The sequence below is a fragment of the Aquarana catesbeiana genome, linkage group LG01 (genome assembly GCF_042186555.1).
Source record: "Aquarana catesbeiana isolate 2022-GZ linkage group LG01, ASM4218655v1, whole genome shotgun sequence".
Classification (NCBI taxonomy): domain Eukaryota; kingdom Metazoa; phylum Chordata; class Amphibia; order Anura; family Ranidae; genus Aquarana; species Aquarana catesbeiana.
Window position 1 is genome coordinate 338,161,295 of NC_133324.1, and position 19,813 is coordinate 338,181,107.

At 43.7% G+C, this 19,813-nt stretch overlaps 1 protein-coding gene across 1 annotated transcript in view; it reads right to left on the bottom strand.

Moving 5' to 3' along the window:
- Positions 1 to 14,482: 14,482 nt before the first annotated feature.
- Positions 14,483 to 19,813, bottom strand: part of SDR39U1 (short chain dehydrogenase/reductase family 39U member 1) — a 31,644-nt gene continuing 26,313 nt past the window's right edge. The window contains exon 6 of the mRNA XM_073631918.1: positions 14,483 to 16,430. Within this exon, the coding sequence (XP_073488019.1) occupies positions 16,012 to 16,430 (419 nt within the window). The 3' untranslated portion in view covers positions 14,483 to 16,011. The remainder of the gene's footprint in view (positions 16,431 to 19,813) is intronic.

Below are 19,813 nucleotides of genomic sequence, written 5' to 3' on the forward strand. Positions count from 1 at the left end.
ATAAAGCACAGGCACTAGGATACAACTTTTTATGTGACAAAGGGAATGGTATAATGATCAGTTAGTGGCTTGACAAACACTTTAACTTTCCCCACTGTCTGGACCAGTGTTTCTCAACTCCAGTCCTCAAGGCGCCCCAACAGGTCATGTTTTCAGGATTTCCCTCAGATGAAACAGCTGTGGTAATTACTAAGGCAGTGAAACTGATCAAATCACCTGTGTAAAATAATGGACATCCTGAAAACATGACCTGTTGGGGCCCCTTGAGGACTGGAGTTGAGAAACACTGGTCTGGACACACTGCTCATTTTGCAATCATCTGAAATAACTACCCCCAAATTGTTTCCTCTGTACTGCTGATCAACACTGTATCCTCAATGTTGTACTCTCTCAGGGGATTATTTTTCCCTAGGTGCGTTATTTTACATTTAGAAACATTAAACTGCAGTTTCCACTGCTTTGACCAATCTTCTAGCAATGCCAAATCATATTCCATGTTGCAGACACCTCCAGGGATATCAACCCTATTACACACCTTTGTGTCATTGGCAAAAAGACATACCTTGCAGTGTTGCCAACTTACAGATTGAAATTTACTGACACAACACCCAAAATTTACTGGCACTGCCACGTTTTTACTGACATTTTACAAATGTTACAAAATTATAGTTTTAAGTGCAAATTTCAGTATTTAAGCTACAAACAAGTGCAATATGCAAATAGAAATGCGATTTAAGGTAGATATTAAAGTTAAAAAAAAATCTGTTATTTTCAATATAGTAACAGCGAATTATTTAGACTACCATTTTTTGTCAACTATGTCCAACTGGAGAGATTTCCCCTTAATTTCTGTTCCATAGCAACCACAGAAAGTGAGGGGAAATCCCTGGTAGCCACTAGGATCACCAGAATGTATGTCCCCAATTCTAAAGACCTTCTGTCTCCATCACACCATCCCTTCATCACTTCCTGTCTCCATCTTTCCATCACCTCCTGTTGGCATCACACCATTCCTCCTTCACCTCCAGTCTTCATCCCTCCATCACCTCCTGTCTCTATCACACCATCCCTCCATCACCCCCTGTCTCCATTACACCATCCCTCCATCACCTCCTGTCTCTATTGCACCATCCCTCCATCACCTCCTGTCTCTATCACACCATCCCTACTTCACTTTCTATCTCCATCCCTTCATCACCTCCTGTCTCCATTACACCATCCCTTCATCACCTCCTGTCTCTATCACACCATCATCTCCTGTCTACCATTACACCATCCCTCCATCACCTCCTGTCTCCATCCCCTCCTGTCTCCATCCCACCATCACCTTCTGTCTCCATCCCACCATCACCTCTTGTCTACTATTACACCATCCCTCCATCACCTCCTGTCTCCATCCCTCCCTTTCTCCATCACACCATCCCTCTATCACCCCCTGTCTCCATTACACCATCCCTCCATCACTCCCTGTCTCCATTACACCATCCCTCCATCACCTCCTGTCTCTATCACACCATCCCTCTATCACTCCCTGTATCCATTACACCATCCCTTCATCACCTCCTGTCTCTATCACACCATCCCTCCTTCACCCCCTGTCTCCATTACACCATCCCTCCATCACCTTCTATCTCCATCCCTCCATCATCCCTTGTCTTCATTACACCATCCCTCCATCACCTCCTGTCTCCATCACACCATCACCTCCTGTCTACCATTACACCATCCCTCCATCACCTCCTGTCTCTATCCCACCATCACCTTCTTTCTCCATCCCACCATCACCTCTTTTCTACCATTACACCATCACACCATCCCTCCATCAACCCCTGTCTCCATTACACCATTTCTCCATTACCCCCTGTATCAATTACACCATCCCTCCATCACACCAATCCTCCATCAGCTCCTGTCTCCATCACACCATCCCTCCATCCCCTCCTGTCTCAATTACACCATCCCTCTATCACCTCCGTTCTCCCTCACCTCCTGTCTCCATTACACCATCCCTCCATCACCTCCTGTCTCTATCCCTCCTATACCTCCTGTCTCCATCCCTCCTATACCACCTGTCTCCATCCCTCCTATACCTCCTGTCTCCATCCCTCCATCACCTCCTGTCTCCATCCCACCATTACCTTTTGTCTACCATTACGCCATCCCTCCATCACCTCCTGTCTCCATCCCTCCATCACTTCCTTTCTCCATCACACCACCCTCTATCACCCCCTGTCTCCATTACACCATCACTCCATCATCCCCTGTCTCCATTACACTATCCCTCCATCACCTCCTGTCTCTATCACACCATCCCTCTATCACCCACTGTCTCCATTACACCATCCCTCCATCACCTCCTGTCTCCATCACACCATCACCTCCTGTCTACCATTACACCATCCCTCCATCACCTCCTGTCTCCATCCCTCCTGTCTCCATCCCACCATCACCTCTTGTCTACCGTTACACCATCCCTCCATCACCCCCTGTCTCCATCACACCAATCCTCCATCACCTCCTGTCTCCATCGCCTCCTGTCTCCATCACACCATCCCTCCATCACCTCCTGTCTCAATTACACCATCCCTCTATCACCTCCTGTCTCCATCACACCATCCCTCCATCACCTCCTGTCTCCATCACACCAATCCTCCATCACCTCCTGTCTCCATCGCCTCCTGTCTCCATCACACCATCCCTCCATCACCTCCTGTCTCAATTACACCATCCCTCCATCACCTCCTGTCTCCATTACACCATCCCTCCATCACCCCCAGTCTCCACCTCTCCATCACCTCCTGTCTCCATTACACCATCCCTCCATCACCTCCTGTCTCCATCACACCATCCCTGCATTACCTCCCGTCTCCATCCCTCCATAAACTCCTTATTCCATCTACTACCCTGGTCTATTTCTCTATCAATACACCCCACCATCCTTCTGTCCTTTGTTGCTCCATCATTCCTTCATCCGTTCTATCCAAAACTCTATCCCCCATCACCTCCTCTCTTCATTATCCCATCCCTTTATTACTTTCTCCCTCCATATCTTCATTATACTGTCCATCCAGCCATCCCTCTCTTGTAGATCCCTCCAACCTCTTCACCCTCCTTCACTTCCATCCCTCTGTTACGCTATCCCTCCCTCCATCTTTCAGTAACTCCATCCTTCTATCAGCTACCTGGGGCGGGGGGTGGGAAGGGTTAATAGGTTTATTTATACGAATGATATATTTGTGATATGGTGTTTATACAATTGTACTAAGTATGGTCTAGACTTCTCATTTAAGGGCACAGCTGTTTAGGCAACAGATTACAGTTCATATGTCCTGTCCTGGTTCTACTTTGGTCCAATCAATCTATAAGGTGGGGCTTTAGAAACTGGAACACTGTATGGCAATATTTCTAATGTTCTGTGAGTGACACCAGGAGAAAATTCTGCAAATCCATAAAGGTGATTGCAAGCAAGACTGCATGTACATCATCTGATATCTTAAGGTAAGGAAGTCTCAAGTCTGAGAACGCTGGTTTGCCTTGCCTGTGTGCCTGACTGTCCTGGGCTGGTCTGTCCGTGCTGTGGATGCCTGGGAAGCTGCTGGGTTGATCTGTGACTCTGTCCCAATGGAATCTGGATGGTTCAGGCTCTCCATCAGAGACTCCTCTATTCCAGCCACTCAGCTCCTGCTGTTTTTAAAGACTGGCGTGCCTGGCGGGATGCGCCATGACATCACTCACCTCCTCGCCAGTGGCGTGCCGCACAGTCTTTGTTAGATCTGCCCCTCGGGCCCGGGCGGCCCCGCCCGCTGGCCGAATAGAGGATCGGATCGTCTTGGGGAGATCCGAAACTGTGCATGCGCAGTTCCAAGCCGAGCCGGGCACAGCTATTTTTACTGGCACTTTTCTCCTGCTATGGGCATTTATGGGCAGGAGAAAAGTGCCCTGTTTTTAAGGGCTACCGTAAAAATACGGGCGATTGGCAACACTGATACCTTGCCCAACAAACCTTTAGTTATATCACTTACATAGAGATTAAATAGAACAGGACTCAGTACAGAGCCTTGTGGTACACCACTAGTGACTGTTCTCTGTTCTGAGTGAACCTCATTTACAACCACACTCTGGTATCTATCCTTTAGCCAACTGCATATTCACTGGACCACCCAAGGGTTAAGTCATAGTTTATACAACGTTTGAATTAGGACTGTATCAAATGCCTTGCTGAAATCAAGATAGATGTCCACAGCACCACCCTGATCCAAAACATTATATAGTAATATAGTCAAAAAATGCAATCAGATTAATCTGCCATGATCTGCCCTCAGTAAATAATTTTTAAGTGATAAATGATCATTCTTTTATTATTATTATTATACTGGATTTATATAGTGCCAACAGTTTACGCAGTGCTTTACAATATAAAAGGGAGACAATACAGTTCTAATACAATAAAATACAAGAGGATTAAAAGGGCCCTACTCAGAAGAGCTTACAATCTAATAGAATGATTCCAGTAACTTGACTACAAGCAATGGAAAACTCACTGACCAGTAATTGCCACTTTCTACCTTGCTGCCCTTCTTGTGGATACGATAGGTACAATATTAGCTGTCTGCCAGTCATAGGGAACTTCTCCTGTTAGAAGAGATTGATTAAAAAGATCTCTTAATGGCCCAACAACTATGCCTTAGTTCTCGAATGCCGTGTACACACGACCAGAATTTCCGGCAGAAAAGGTCAGACGGAATCATTCCATCGGACATTCCGATCGTGTGTGGGCTTCATCGGACTTTTTCTTTCTAAAATTCTGACGGACCTAGAAATAGAACATGTTTTAAATCTTTCCGACGGAATCAATTCCTATCGGGAAAACCGCTCGTCTGCATGCTATTCCGACGGACCAAAAATTACGCAAGGGCAGCTATTGACTACTGGCTATTGAACTTCCTTTTTCTAGTCCCGTCGTACGTCATCGCGTTCTAAACGATCGGACTTTGGTGTGATCGTGTGTAGGCAAGTCCGTTTCAGCAGAACTCCGTCGGAAAGACCGCCGGAGTCTATTCTGACAGAAAGTCCAGTCGTGTGTATGCGGCATTAGAACTCTGGGATTAATACCATCAGGGCCCATTGCTTTATTCAAATTTTAACCAAGCCAGTTGCTCTGCTACCTCTGTCTCCATAAATCCTAAAAATTAACTGTCATTACTAGAACCAATATGATTCCCCAACTTGTGGTTAGTACAATTTATTTCTGAGAAGACTGAACAGATGTAAATGTTTAAATAGTTTGCTACATCCAGATCTTACTCAGTTTTAGTGTTGTGGCCAGTTTTCATTTTAGTGATCCCATTGTATTTTATCCTTCTATCATTAACCACTTGCCTACTGGGCACTTTTACCCCCCTCCTGCCCAGGCTAATTCTCAGCTTTCAGCACTGTCACAATTTGAATGACAATTGCGCGGTCATGCAACATTGTACCCAAATGACATTTTTATCATTTTTTTACACACAAATAGAGCTTTCTTTTGGTGGTATTTAATCACCACTGGGTTTTTTATTTTTTGCAAACAGGTAATTTTTCTCTTTCACTGATGTGCGCTGATGAGGCGGCACTGATGGGTAGTACTGATAGGTGACACTGATGAGGAGGTACTGGTGGGCACTGATTGGCAGCACTGGTGGGTACTGTTGGGGCTGCACTGATAATCGGTGCCCTGATTATCAATGTAGATGTCCCTTTAACACTAGCCAGTAATCGGCTCTCTTCTCCCCTCCTCACGCTGTCAGCGTGAAGAAAGGAAAGCAGATAACTGGCTTGTGTTTACATCGTGATCAGCTGTCATAGAAAACAGCTGATCACGTCGTAAAAGGCCCTTTACCCCAATCTGTGATTAGCTGAGTCCGAAGAACAGGCAGCACGATCACGGATGGACATCAGCCTTCCGGCTCAGTAATCCCGTGCTGTAACCATCGGGGTTAATGTACCTAAAAAAGGTTTTATCTCCTTTTTTAATAGATTTAGCCATTTCCTCCTCTTTCTGTGCTTTGGCAGCACTGATAATTTCTTCTGTTTATTCTTGCTAACTTGCCTGTAATATAATCCAGTTGGATGTTAGGATGGTAGACTTTAATAGTGCCCACTAATTAGTTACTCCTATCATTTTACTCCAACTTTTCAATGAATTTTTTAGAAATTTCACCATTTCAGAAAAATGTGTCCTTTTGAAACCTAAAACTTTTGTTTTTGTATATGATTTTTCAGTTCTGTTTAAATTGGCTGTGTTACAGGCATTAGCAATAGCTTTGATTTTACTATCCTCCAGACCTCGCTGACAGCTGAATGTAAAAAAAAAAAAAAAAAAAGATTTGAAAGCAAAAAAAAAATCATGAAAAATAACAGCATGGGGACCCCCCACGCCAATTTTTTTTACAAAAATCTATACCAGACCCTTATCCAAGCATGCAGCCCAGGCAGGTCAGGAAAGGATGGGGACGAGCGAGCATACCAGACTGCATACCCTCAACATAGGGGCCCGGGGCATGATGGGTCCGTGACCTCACGAGGGGACAGGGCCTCTGGATGAGGTCATCCGATAGCCATGCCCGATAGTTATCTAAGAAATGCTTGACATTGGCGCAGACAGATCAACAGGACGCAGCATCGGAGAAGGGTCAGAGGCGGGAGCGGCAGCGGAGGACGAACACCGGACAAAGAAGACCGGAAGAAGAAGCGGGAGAAGAAGAAGACCAGGGGAATAAGTGGGAGAAGGAGAAGCCCGAAGGAGGAAGAAGCGGGGAAGAAGACATTTTTAATAAAAGGACTTGTCAAAAACTGTCTAGTGTCTTTTGTCACACTACACTACTTTTTTTTGGTGAATGGGTAGGGGTACAATGTACCCCATACTCATTCACATAGGAGGCCGGGATCTGGGGGCCCCCTTGTTAAAGGGGTCTTCTGAATTCTGATAAGCCCTCGTCCACAGACCCCAACAACCACAGGTCAGGTTTGTCAGGAAAAGGCCCTTGTCCCCATCAACAGGGGGGCAAGGTACTTTGGGGTGGGGGAGCGCAGAGCCCCCCCTGCCCCAAAGCACCCATCCCCCCATGTTAAGGTGGTCTGGTATGGTTCAGGAGGGGGGCACTTGCTCATCCCCTCCCTTTCCTGACCTACCAGGGCTGCATGCTTGGATAAGTGTCTGGTTAGGATTCTGGGGGGACCCCACGCCATTTTTTTTATAGTTGGTGTGGGGGTCCCCTCCAAATCCATAGTATACCCAAAGGCCTGGTATGGACCTAGGGGGGACCCCCACGCTGTTTTTTGAATGTTTTTTTTTTTTAGCCGGCAATTCTTTTTTTTTTTACATTCAGCTGTCAGCGGGGAAACCTGCTGACAGCTGATGACTCATCGTTGTTAAGGACGCAGCGGCCGGCTTCCTGGCCCTCTTCTTAGCAACCAGCTATATACAGTGTAAAAAAACGTAAATCGTGGCAAAAATGCGGTATTTGCGTTTTGGATGTGGGTCCATTGAAGTCTATTACATGCAAAACACTGCATTTTGCGAAAAAAAAAAGTCCCCGAACCTTTCCAAAAACAGAGGCACAAAAATGAATTAATGTGAACATGTTCCATAGGAACCCATGTTAAAAAAAATTCCCTGCATTTCTACAAAATGCATCAAAAAACTCATTAATGTGAATTGAGCCTTAAGCACTCTAGTAATGCTCAGGGGCCTCGATTATTGAAAACATTAGTCGTTTATGACTCTAGAAACTGGGGTTAACTCAGACTGACGATAGCCCTCTTAAAAGTCTTATTTAGTGAAAACCTTTGCTTTATTTATCTCATGTACAAAATCCTCAAGAGCAGGGTTTGGACGCCTTCCTCTAATCACTGCTTGATTAAAAAAAATCTCACAGCCACACAGGCACATTAACACATTGCTAAGAAATACCACAGCTTCTAAGCAGGTCAATCCCTTTACTAGTTTACAAAGCATTCTGTGTGAATTGTGATTATCTGTTTAGTGGACTGGATATCAATGCCAACTACAGGCATGAAAGTGCCCTTGGCCTCTAGATATTTTAGTATGAGATCTAAAATACATGAATTCTCATTTTGGTTAAAGCATGTTCTGTGCACCAGGGACAATGAACAAGCAACAAGTGAATATACTAAATTGTAGGAGTAACACCCAGAAAACTGAGAAAAAACCCTGAACAATGTAGGTTGTTAATGCTGACCTTACCTTCTTAAAATGCTAATTACCTGACCCAGTAAACATGCCCTTGAATTTAAGTATAGTAAGGATCAGGCCATGGGAGACCTGACCCTCTTCGCACCCAGCTCTATAGAAATAGATCACTTCTAACAGTAGTAATAATGGTAACCCATTGCTGGCTAGATCTGCTCCAACCTAGCCAACACATCACGTCACTGCCTCTTTAAAACACAACTGTCGAGTCCAGGTGCCATTTGAACCCTGGGATTCAGATGGCTATAATACAGTAATTGCAGGGAGCAGTTTTCGATTTTCGTATAGGGTTTACACAACTTTTGACATCGGATTCTGATTTTGCAAACGAAAATTTCCAAAGGGACAAACACTTTTGTCATAAGTGAACAGAATGGATGATTTTTGTTTAACCACTAAAGGACCGGTCCTATTTTTCAGACTCAGCTTTTACAAGTTAAAATCATTTTTTTTGCTAGGAAATTACTTAGAACCCCCAAACATTATATATATTTTTTTCTAACCCCCTATAGAATAAAATGGCAGTTGTTGCAATACTTTATGTCACACCGTATTTGCGCATCGGTCTTACAAGCGCACTTTTTTTTAGGAAAAAATACACTTTTTTTTACTTAAAAAATAAGACAACAGTAAAGTTAGCCCATTTTTTTTTTTATATTTTCTAAGATAATGTTACGCAGAGTAAATTAATACCCAACATGTCACGCTTCAGAATTGTCCCTGCTTGTGGAATGGTGACAAACTTTTACCCTTTAAAATCTCCCTAGGCGACGTTTTAAAATTTCTACAGGTTACATGTTTAGTTACAGAGGAGGTCTAGTGCTAGAATTATTGCTCTCGCTCTAACGATCACGGTGATACCTCACATGTGTGGTTTAAACACTGTTTTCATTTGCGGGCACGACTTATGTATGCATTCGCTTCTGTGCATGAGCTCGGCGGGATGGGCCACTTTATTTTTTTTTTTCTTATTTTTACTTTTTCTTTTCACACTGTCCTTTTAAAAAAAAAAAGTTTGGGTCACTCTTATTCCTATTACAAGGAATGTAAACATCCCTTGTAATAGAAAAAAAAAAAGCATGAAAGGACCTCTTAAATATGAGATCTGGGGTCAAAAAGACCTCAGATCTCATATTTACACTACATTGCAATAAAAAAAAAAAAAAAAAAAAATTTAAATGTAATTTTTTTTTTTTTTTTTAACCAACCCCTTTAAGAACATTGGGCAGAAGTGATGTTTGATGTCGCTTCTGCCCTCCAGTTCTATGGAACTGAGCCAGGGCCATCTTTCCCTCACTCGGCAACCAGGAAGTGAGGGGAAAGGACCCGATCATCTTCGCCGCTTCCGGAGCGCGGCGGGGGGTTGGCTTGTGCGGGGGCGGATGACGACGACCCTGTCCCACCCCCGATAAAAGTAATCTCGCAGCAAATCCACTTTTATATGAAAGAGGATCACCGCCCGTTTTTAAAAATGCCAGTGTTATGGCAGCTAGCTGCTGTCATAACAACAGTATTTATCATCAAAGTAGTGACGTATAATGACGGCGGGTGATCCTTATGTGGTTAATGTGTACTGCTTTCGTACAAGAAATATCAGATAGGAAAGACTGCGCATTAACAGGAACAACAAAAAAAAAAGCCTTTGTCATACAAGAATTTTCTATCCTCGGGTTCCGACTTGCTGTCAAACATCAAGGAAAACCGGATAATCTTTCACCAAATTTTCTTATACTGTGTACCCCACTTTACACTCACATTAATTAGTATTTTCTTACACTCTTAAAGCGGAGGTCCGTCCGCATCTTTAAAAATTAAAAGTCAGCAGCTACACATACTGTAGCTGCTGACTTTTCATAGTAGGACACTTACCTGTCCTGGAGTCCAGCGATGTTGGCACCGCAGCTAAAGTGTTCCATCAGCTGATCGGGTGCTTCTACCACCATTGCCGGTAAGGGAACCCAGCAGTGTAGCCCTTCGACTTCACAGCCGAGCCCCTACTGCACACGCGCAAAGCAGGCACTCTTTCACTGGCCCGACAGAAGGGGAGGAGGGCCAAGCTGCTGACGTACTTCGCTGCGGCCCTGTCTCCCGGAAGTGGTGTCTGCCCCCCCCCCCGAAAGGTGCCAAATGTGGCCCCGGAAGGGGCAGGGGGAATCAGATAAGCGCAAGTTCCACTTTTGGGTGGAACTCCAATTTTAGCTCTCTATTTCTCGTTTGGCACAGTTGTAGAGGAAGTACAATTAGCCATACACGAATGTGTAGCCAATACATCAGCAAACTCGTGTACCTGACACTTTGGGCTCTGCGAGTGCTCCAGGTGGCTAGCCAGTCCAAAACACTGCAGGCTGCATGTAGATGTGGCTCTCTGGGGACTGGATATGATCACCCAGGTGCTGGTGACTAGGGATTAGCTGCTGGCATGAAGGTTTGTCAAACAGCCAAACTAAATTGGTGTTTGGTCAAGTCATAACTCAAGCACAAGAGGGAGGTGAAATAATTATCAACAGTATTACTACTGTTGCTAAATGTCACTGCTTTGCCCCAGGCTGGTTGTAAAAAGCTGGAGTCCTAACAACTATGTCTGTTTCCTGCCTGCCCCTTCAGCTGTTAGAGAACTCGACAGTTGACAGTGAAATATAAACAATGGGGCAGGGATTTCTTTGGGTCTGGTATGGAATTTGGGGGAGCATGTTGGGGTCTGCCTTAGCATCCATACCAGGTCCTCATCAAGGATAGGGAGTCTGGTATGTATTTTTTAGGTGGAACCCAATTTTTTGCGTGAAGGTCCCATATTAACACCTATACCAGACCCTCATCTAGGATAAGGGTATAGATCAGAGAAACCCATGGCTGTTTGCGGTCATTTAAATTGAAACAACATTCTTCCTGTAAACGACACTTTTGCTGTAGTAGGTTGTAAACATCAATAGAGATGTGCCACTTTACAGGCATATTAAGGGCATCCTTAGCCATGTTATTTAGAAAAAAAAATTGAATGCTTAAAACGCATAATTTAAGTATGTTCTCCAAAAAATAGAACTTTTTTGCTTTGGTACAAGTTCCCCAGGGCAACCCCCCCCCCCCCCGTTTCATTTATTTGACAAACCCTTGGCTATTAGCTTAGAAAATGCACATCACGGTTTAACATTTGTCTCCCATTAATTTCAGTGGGGTTATGATTCGGCACCTGAAATTATGTGAAGCAATATTTGCTGAACCTGCCTCAAACTGAACTTGAATACATTAAGCTCATTGCTGCTGGCAACCCTGCTATAGTCATCAGTGTGTCTTTGTTTGCAAGCAGAGCTCCTAGGTAAGTATAACAAAACCTTAGAAAATCTGGCTGTCTAAAATGGGAACAAGACCTGCAAGTGGAGTTGGATCTTGAGGATTGGCACAAACTAGCGGGGAATACATCCAGAACATATATTAATACTTTCTTTATAGAGGCAAATTACAAAGTGCTACTTTGATGGTATATGATCCCAATGAGATTGGCCTCCTACATCCCGGGAGCCTCTCCACACTGCTTTGCTTTAGAGGCAGTTCCCAGGATGGTTCCTCCATATTTGGCGAGAATGCCCAAAAGTCCTTAGATTCTGGATTCGGGTCTACAATTTTCTCTACTCATGAATGGGCACAGACCTTCAAAAGAATACAAAAGAGGCAGTACTGGGCTGCCCAATTTAGCTCTGCTGTGCGTGAGGAAACTGACCTCTTGTGTTTTTGGTGGCCTGCATCGCGATAGCTAAGATGTAGAAATCTCCCCTGTGATACCATTTGACCTGTTTGATTAAGGACAAGCTTTCCTGGATAATGATCAATGAGAAACTCTCAGCTATCCTCAATGATAAAATTTCACAGTTTGAAAAGATTTGGGAGCCTTGGATTAACCACTTGGTAGGGCATCTGTAGAGCCTGAAGGCGTTTCTGGAGTTCAAGTTTAGAGTATTATCATCGCACCAAACACCCTGCTTACTCTTTACTTTTCCTTTTTTCCCCTTCTTCTTCGACTACACCCCAAGACTGGTTATCTGGAGCCTGGGAATTCTTCTATTTAAGGGGGGGGTAGGTGTAAAGGGCCTACTCTCAGTCCTTCTGCTGATTTTTTTGTGATCATTGGTTGATCTAGATGGATAATCAGTCTCTCAATTAAAACATTTGTATTTGTTTGATATGCATTACTTGAAATTTAGCAATAAAAAACTATTGGAAACGAAAATCGGATTTTCCAATAAAGTAAACCTGGGACATTTAAAACTGATGAATAAAATGTGTAGACAGCCATTACCTTTCGTGGAAGCCAAAAGAAATCAGTAGCTAAAGCAGCAGTAAATATGGGCAACTAAATTTAATTGCAAATCTGGACTTTTACTGTAACACAGCTGACAATAGCACCAACTGCTGACACCTTCATTCTGTCACTGTTGCAATTTCTGCAAAGCATGGTGCATTGCCACATGCTTTACAATCTAACACCTTTTAAAGAAAGCTAAAAGGGAACAGTCACATCCAGGAGAAAAATCCTGCTGGCTATTTTATGATTGTTTTTTTCTTTGGTATCTTCTGCTATTTCTGGCGTTCTGTTTCTGACAATATAGCACTGCCCATTGTCATAGAAGAATTCTTTATTTTTACCTTCACTAATCACAATTTTTGATAAACACTATACAGCAGGGGTGGGCAATAATTTTTCCAAGGGGCCACATGAGAAACTGGTACTATTTTTTTTGGACTTGGGAAGGTCCGTAATTACATAAACATATAGTAAACAAAACACCTGGCATTAGGAATAAAAGATACAACTGCTGTACCACAGTTTTACGGCCCTCCACCCATACTGTAAAATAACAGCTGGACAGGGCTGTTCACATGCCATGGCTTCGATGCTTTGCGGCCGCGGCATTCTTAACTTGGGCTGCAGTGTTTGACAAGCGGCACCACTCGTCATAAACATCTATTTATTATACATAATTTATATAGCGCCAACAGTTTACGCAGCGCTTTACAATGTACATCAATTTACATTCGTATCCGTCAACATCTGTTTTTTGAAATGGATCAAAGCTCTATTTTTCTTCTGTTAAAAAACCGAATTGGACGAAAGACGGATGTAAACTGACACGGTCCATTCTTCATCCGTTTTTGCATTGGTAGTGGATGTAAAGAAAAAAAAAAAAAAAAAACTGATGAGAAATGGATGAGCAGCTGATGAAAAACTGATGACTACTTCATCCATTTTGACGTGACTGAACTTATGAAAAGAACGGCGTTGGTCCGCATGTGTAAAAAGGGCCTTACACTGGAAGAACTTAGCCAGGTAGCACAGTGGAAGGAGAGAATCAAGATGTCTTCTAGGCAATGCTCTCCCACCAGAACTGAGTCTCACTACTGTACCATTCAGCTCCTCAGGCTCTCTACTTTCAGTTCTTGAAGCTCCCCACATGGACATCTGTCAGTATGCAAGCTGACAGGTTCAGACAGGCATGCTGACAGTGGCGGCAGTGAGGGCCAGATAGAGACAGCCAAAAGGGCCCGATGGGGCCTTGGGGGCCACAATTTACCCAGCTCTGCTATACAGTATTTGCAAAGCCATGTGCAATAGATTTTACAAACACCTATTTACGAGTTGTGTTAAGCTGGGGGGACATTTTTTATTTTTATTTTGCTCTATGACAATACAGCTGAGAAAACAGCAGAATTTGAAAGCTTGTCCCGAATAAATAAATGTTGGTAATACTTTATCTGCACTAACAGTACACAACTGTGTTGTAAATCCACTAGCAAGGCTACAATTGCTTTACTTTTTGTGAAAATACACATGGCAAGCAATACCTGGCAAAAAGACAGTGAAGTCAGCTTCTTCTATTTGACTTCTCTTTGTAACCAAATTTGGCCAATGTTCAATTAGGCTATTGAAAACAGTCTCCAGTGTGTTTTATGGATAATAAACAGGTTACACCATTCCACTTGGCAGCCTTGATTAGAAATGATTTGTGCAGGAAGTAGTTTAGTGAAGCTACATTAATAATTTGGGAAAATGGAGAAATGGTATTCCATTCCACTATACGGACAGCAATGTTATTTCATCTGTAATGTAGTTATCAAATTATCACAATGGTGCAATAGTGCCTCCTGAAAGTAAAATATTTATTCTATCATTGACAATGTGTGATTGTGATTTCATAATTATGGGCCTAATTGAAGGAGTACATGGGATGAAAAGAGGAGTTATGAATTTACATATTTTATTTAAGTAATAAACATGTACAAACACACACATTGTCAGACAAAGAAAGCCAGAATGCACTCAGTATGTAAAGAGCTGGAATGAACATGGAAGCCAACTCGCCCTTTTTTAACCAGACATAGGATTAATTGTAGAAATAATATTTTTAAAGGAAATACAATTACTGCTTTAGCAGACATTGACTACAATATAAATTACATACGTCTTGCAGAATACAGCTGAAGGCCAACTCTAGGCTATTTTTTCATTTGTTTTGGATAAAGTGGCACAGGGTAGGAATCTCAAATTTTAAAGTTAAAGGTATCTTCCAGTTCGACGCTCGCAAACCTCATTTTTTTTCTGGTGACATCTTTTTTAAATCTGCAGCTTTTAATAAAATAATACCTGGGAAACTTGTCAAGAAAGTAAATTTTTTCAGGCATATCCTGTTATAAAGTAATATTTGCTCCATCCCTGTCTTCTAATAGCTCCAATACATCATTCCCCTGTCACAAGTGCTTCTGGTGGAGACTATGCACATCTGTGCCAATGCTCTTGATATGTAGCCCCACTGCAGTGCATTCATGAAAACAGAAAGTGAATGCTGGAGACTGGAGAAGATGAGCAGCACTGAGTTGCAGAAAAAAAAAAAAAAAATTAAAACAAAAAGTAAATTTTTTTTTTCTAAATCAGAAGTATAGCCAAAAAAGCTTTTTTGGCTATACTTCTATAGTATATGCATACCTGTGACAAATTTTCAGCTAAAGCCCGCTGTTAGCAAATGTCACTCAGCAGGTCCAGGCTGGGAAAAGATCCCAACTTTACAGTTGGGATTCACCCAGATGCATGGATCGGCAGCTGGTTCAGCATCTCAGCTGCGCCTTTGGGAGACTGAGCCAGCCACTCCCTCCCCTTCCCAGCCCAGTACATGGAGTGCTGGAGGGGCAGAGCAGAGAGCCGATGACTGATAATCATGGCTCACTGCTCAGAGCGGAGGGGGAAACTGGGTGATCAGTGGTGTTTAATTGCTCAGTTCTCACTGCAGAGGCAGCGGGGCTCAAATGCAGCATCGACCTAGATGGAGTTTTTTTTTTATATAGCCTTTCTTCTCTTAAAAAAAACAAAAACAAAACAAAACCAAAAAAAAAAAAAAAACGCAATTACGTCTGATACACAGTACTTTAGCAAACTGAATGTTTTGAGGTTAGGGTTTACCACTAATTAAACCTATTCTTTGTTCAGGGTGGCAGGCCCTTGCTAATTGCCAGTGACCAATCAGCAGCAGTTTCGGGAACACAAGCTTCGCTTCTTTGCGCAGGGAATTAGAGGGCAATAGCCAGCTGACAGTCTCCGAAATAACCAAGAAAGGACATAGACCTAGAGAAGTAAAAATGTGATCTCAAGTCATGTAAAGCAACTAGCCACCCTTTATATGCACAGTACAGCTCCCTTTTTAATAAATTTGTGATGACAAGCCAGAGATTCGATATTGCACAGTATGACTGTTTAATCAACAAATGTAAATATTCTTTCAGCTCAGGAGTTCAGCAAGTGCAGAGTCAAGATCTGGATATAGGAAGGTAAATCCACTTTGTAGAGTCCTCTCTGGGACAACTCTCTGCCCTTCGAGCAACATTGGAGCTCTATCGTTTCCCAGTAGCAGCTGCACAGCAAAGGCTGGTGTGAAGAACAATGCAGGACGCCTCAATGCCTTACCCAGGGCTCGAGTGAAATCAGCATTAGTATCGTTGACTGAGGAGGGAGACACTGCATTCAGAACTCCACCAACACCTTCTTCTTGCTCGACTGTGTGACATAACAATCTGCATAGGTCATCAATGTGAATCCAAGGGAATGGCTGCCTTCCAGAACCCACAGTACCACCAAGACACAACCGGAAAGGCCACAGCATGGTGGGAAGGGCACCCCCATTGCGACCGAGCACAACACCTTGTAAACAAAAAAAAAATAATTTATATATATATATTATACACATGAATAAGCAGTACTCAATCAACTGACAACAATCTCAGTCTGATGGCTGGTTATCAGTATAACCAGGAGCCAAACGAGAGTGAACATTTCTCATCAAAACTTCGGTTTAGAATCTCAGAGAGTCCAGGGCATAAAGATAAATGAAGTAAAAAATAGCAAGCAGATAAATTGTGTGTTTTAATAAAATTAATTATCACTTATTACCATAAGCCAAACAACAATGCTACTTAAGCTTCGAAAATGGTATTTAAATAGGATGCATTGTCTTGAGAGATTTTAAAAACTCATCATAATTTAAAAAAAGATTTAAAATGTTTTCTCATAGTAAACATCTAGTAATGTGATAAAATGATAATATGCAGGGGGACAGTGTCATCTGCTGTTAATAAGGTATACTGCACACAGTTTTGTGTTAGTGTGCTTTTTTTTTGTCTTGTACAAGTCTGCACATTTCTAAGGTCTAACTTTTTTTTTTTTAGATCAAACTTGTTTTATGAAAACACACATCTATTACATATCAAATTATCTTAAAATGGGACTACAATTATAGTATAAGTATTATTATTATAGTATTATTTAAGACTTCTAAAACAACTTTTTTTTTCTTGCCCTTTTAAATACAATATACAGTGCCTTGAAAAAGTATTCATACCTCTTGAAATTTTCCACGTTTTGGCATGTTACAACCAAAAATGTAAATGTATTTTATTGGGATTTTATGTGATAGACCAACACAAAGCACCACATAATTGTGACGTGGAAGGAAAATGATAAATGGTTTTCAACATTTTTTACAAATAAATCTCTGGAAAGTGTGGCATGCATTTGTATTCAGCCCCCCTGAGTCAATACTTTGTTGAACCACCTTTCGGTGCAATTACAGCTGCAAGTCTTTTTGGGCATGTCTCTACCGGCTTTACACATCTAGACGGTGACATTTTTGCCCATTCTTTTTTGCAAAATAGCTTAAGTTCTGTCAAATTGGATGGAGAACGTCTGAAAACCTACGTTAGACGTAACGGTATTTCTACGAACCTTCCAGGATGGCACACCCGAGAGATGAGGGGCACCTCCCTACAGGAAACACAATCAATTGATAGCTTGTTATAAGTCCCCACCCTTCCCCTTGCTCCTCAGTTTTTAATAAAGTACTCCTAAAACCAGTTAACAAGGGAAATCATTCCTCCTAGGTACTCACTAGGGCTGCGCATCTTCACTGGTCTCACGATTCGATTCGATTACGATTATCTGGTCAACGATTCGATTCGATTCCGCGATGCATCACGATTACCGACGAGCTCCCACTTCCGCTTGGGCCGCCTAGGTGGCCCTTCCACCCTGCAATCTTCTAGGACACATCACAGTTCCCAAAAGATTGCCCGGCTATGCAGGACAGCGCAGTGAGACATGCGCACCCGGCTGTGAAGCTGCAAGCTGTCACAGCCGGATGCCCACAGTAGTATTGCCAGCGCTGTGGACAGGTGGGGGAAAGAAGGGAGGGTTTGGGTGGCCACGTCGCTGGATTGTGGGACAGGTGAGTGTCTTTTTATTAAAAGTCAGAAGATGCACTTTTTTTGTAGCTGCTGACTTCTAATAAACAAAAAATTGACTGGAACTCCGCTTTGAATTAAAAATAACCTCACTCCCTAAAAAAGTGCACTAATCCGGTGCACTACAGGGTACAGAGATTCACACACACTGCTGCTGGGAGGTCAAAAGGGATAGAATCCACAGATGACAAACAGCCCTGTGAAGTTCCCTGTACTGTCTCTGTGCTGACCAGTGGCGGCTGGTGCTCAAAATTTTTTGGGGGGGCGCAAACAAACTGAAAAATACTGAACCTCCCCCGTCAAACGCAGCCATCTGTGCCCGTCAAACGCAGCCACTTGTGCCCGTCAAACGCAGCCACCTGTGCCCATCAAATGCAGCCACTGTGCCCAAACGCAGCCACTGTGCCCAAACGCAGCCACTTGTGCCCAAACGCAGCCACTTGTGCCCAAACGCAGCCACTTGTGCCCGCCAAACTCAGCCACCTGTGCCCAAACTCAGCCACCTGTGCCCACCAAACTTAGCCACCTGTGCCCAAACTCAGCCACCTGTGCCAAAACGCAGCCACCTGTGCCAAAACGCAGCCACCTGTGCCAAAACGCAGCCACCTGTGCCAAAACGCAGTCACTTGTGCCCACCAAACTTAGCCACCTGTGCCAAAACGCAGCCACTTGTGCCCGCCAAACTCAGCCACCTGTGCCCAAACGCAGCCACTTGTGCCCAAACGCAGCCACTTGTGCCCGCCAAACTCAGCCACCTGTGCCAAAACGCAGCCACCTGTGCCAAAACGCAGCCACCTGTGCCCGCCAAAACGCAGCCACCTGTGCCCAAACGCAGCCACCTGTGCCCAAACGCAGCCACCTGTGCCCAAACGCAGCCACCTGTGCCCGCCAAACGCAGCCATCACTGACCCCCCCCCAATTACTTTCTTTTAATAAATATATTACAAAGGATGGTGTGCCCCCGCTGTATGTGCTTTTAAAAAACGATGTCACTTCATACCAAATTTTGCCGGTATACGATCATGTGACTCCCGGCCGTCCCGCCCCTCTCCGCTCTCCTCTTCCCTCTCCGCTCACGTGTCTCCTGAGTCCTGACGTCAGCGGGGAATTCTCAGTCCCGCCCGCTGACTATAGTTATCGTATCAGAAGAGAGGCGGGCGGGACTGAGAAATCCCCGCTGACGTCAGGACTCAGGAGGCGGAAGCGGAGAGCGAAGAAAAGAGCGGAGAGGGGCGAGCCGGGAGTCACATGATCGTATACCGGCGAAGTTCGGTATGAAGTGACATTGTTTTTTAAAAAAGCACATACAGCGGGGGCACACCATCCTTTGTAATATATTTATTAAAATAAAGACGGTTTAAAAATTTTCTCCCGGGAGGGGCGGGGCTACTAATGACGTCACCAAACATCGATTTTCGGGGTTTTATGCATCGATGCCGCATCGGGGACACCCGAATCGCGATGCATCGATGCAACGATTAATTTCAGCACCCCTAGTACTCACCACCTAGTGTTCAACAATTTTCCCTCCTCCAATGGGTTGGAAGTAATCCTGCCGTCCCCAGAAGGTTCGTAGAAATACCGTTACAGGTAAGTCTAATGTAGATTTTCTCCTATCACCTTCCAGGACGTCACACCTGAGAGGATAATAAAGTAACCACAGGCCTACCTTAGGGTGGGACCCCTGCCTGCAAGGCCTTTCTGACAAATGCCAGGTTTTGAACTGAGTTTTACCTCCACTCTATAGTGCACGATGAAGGTATTCTAGCTGGATCATGTAACTGATTT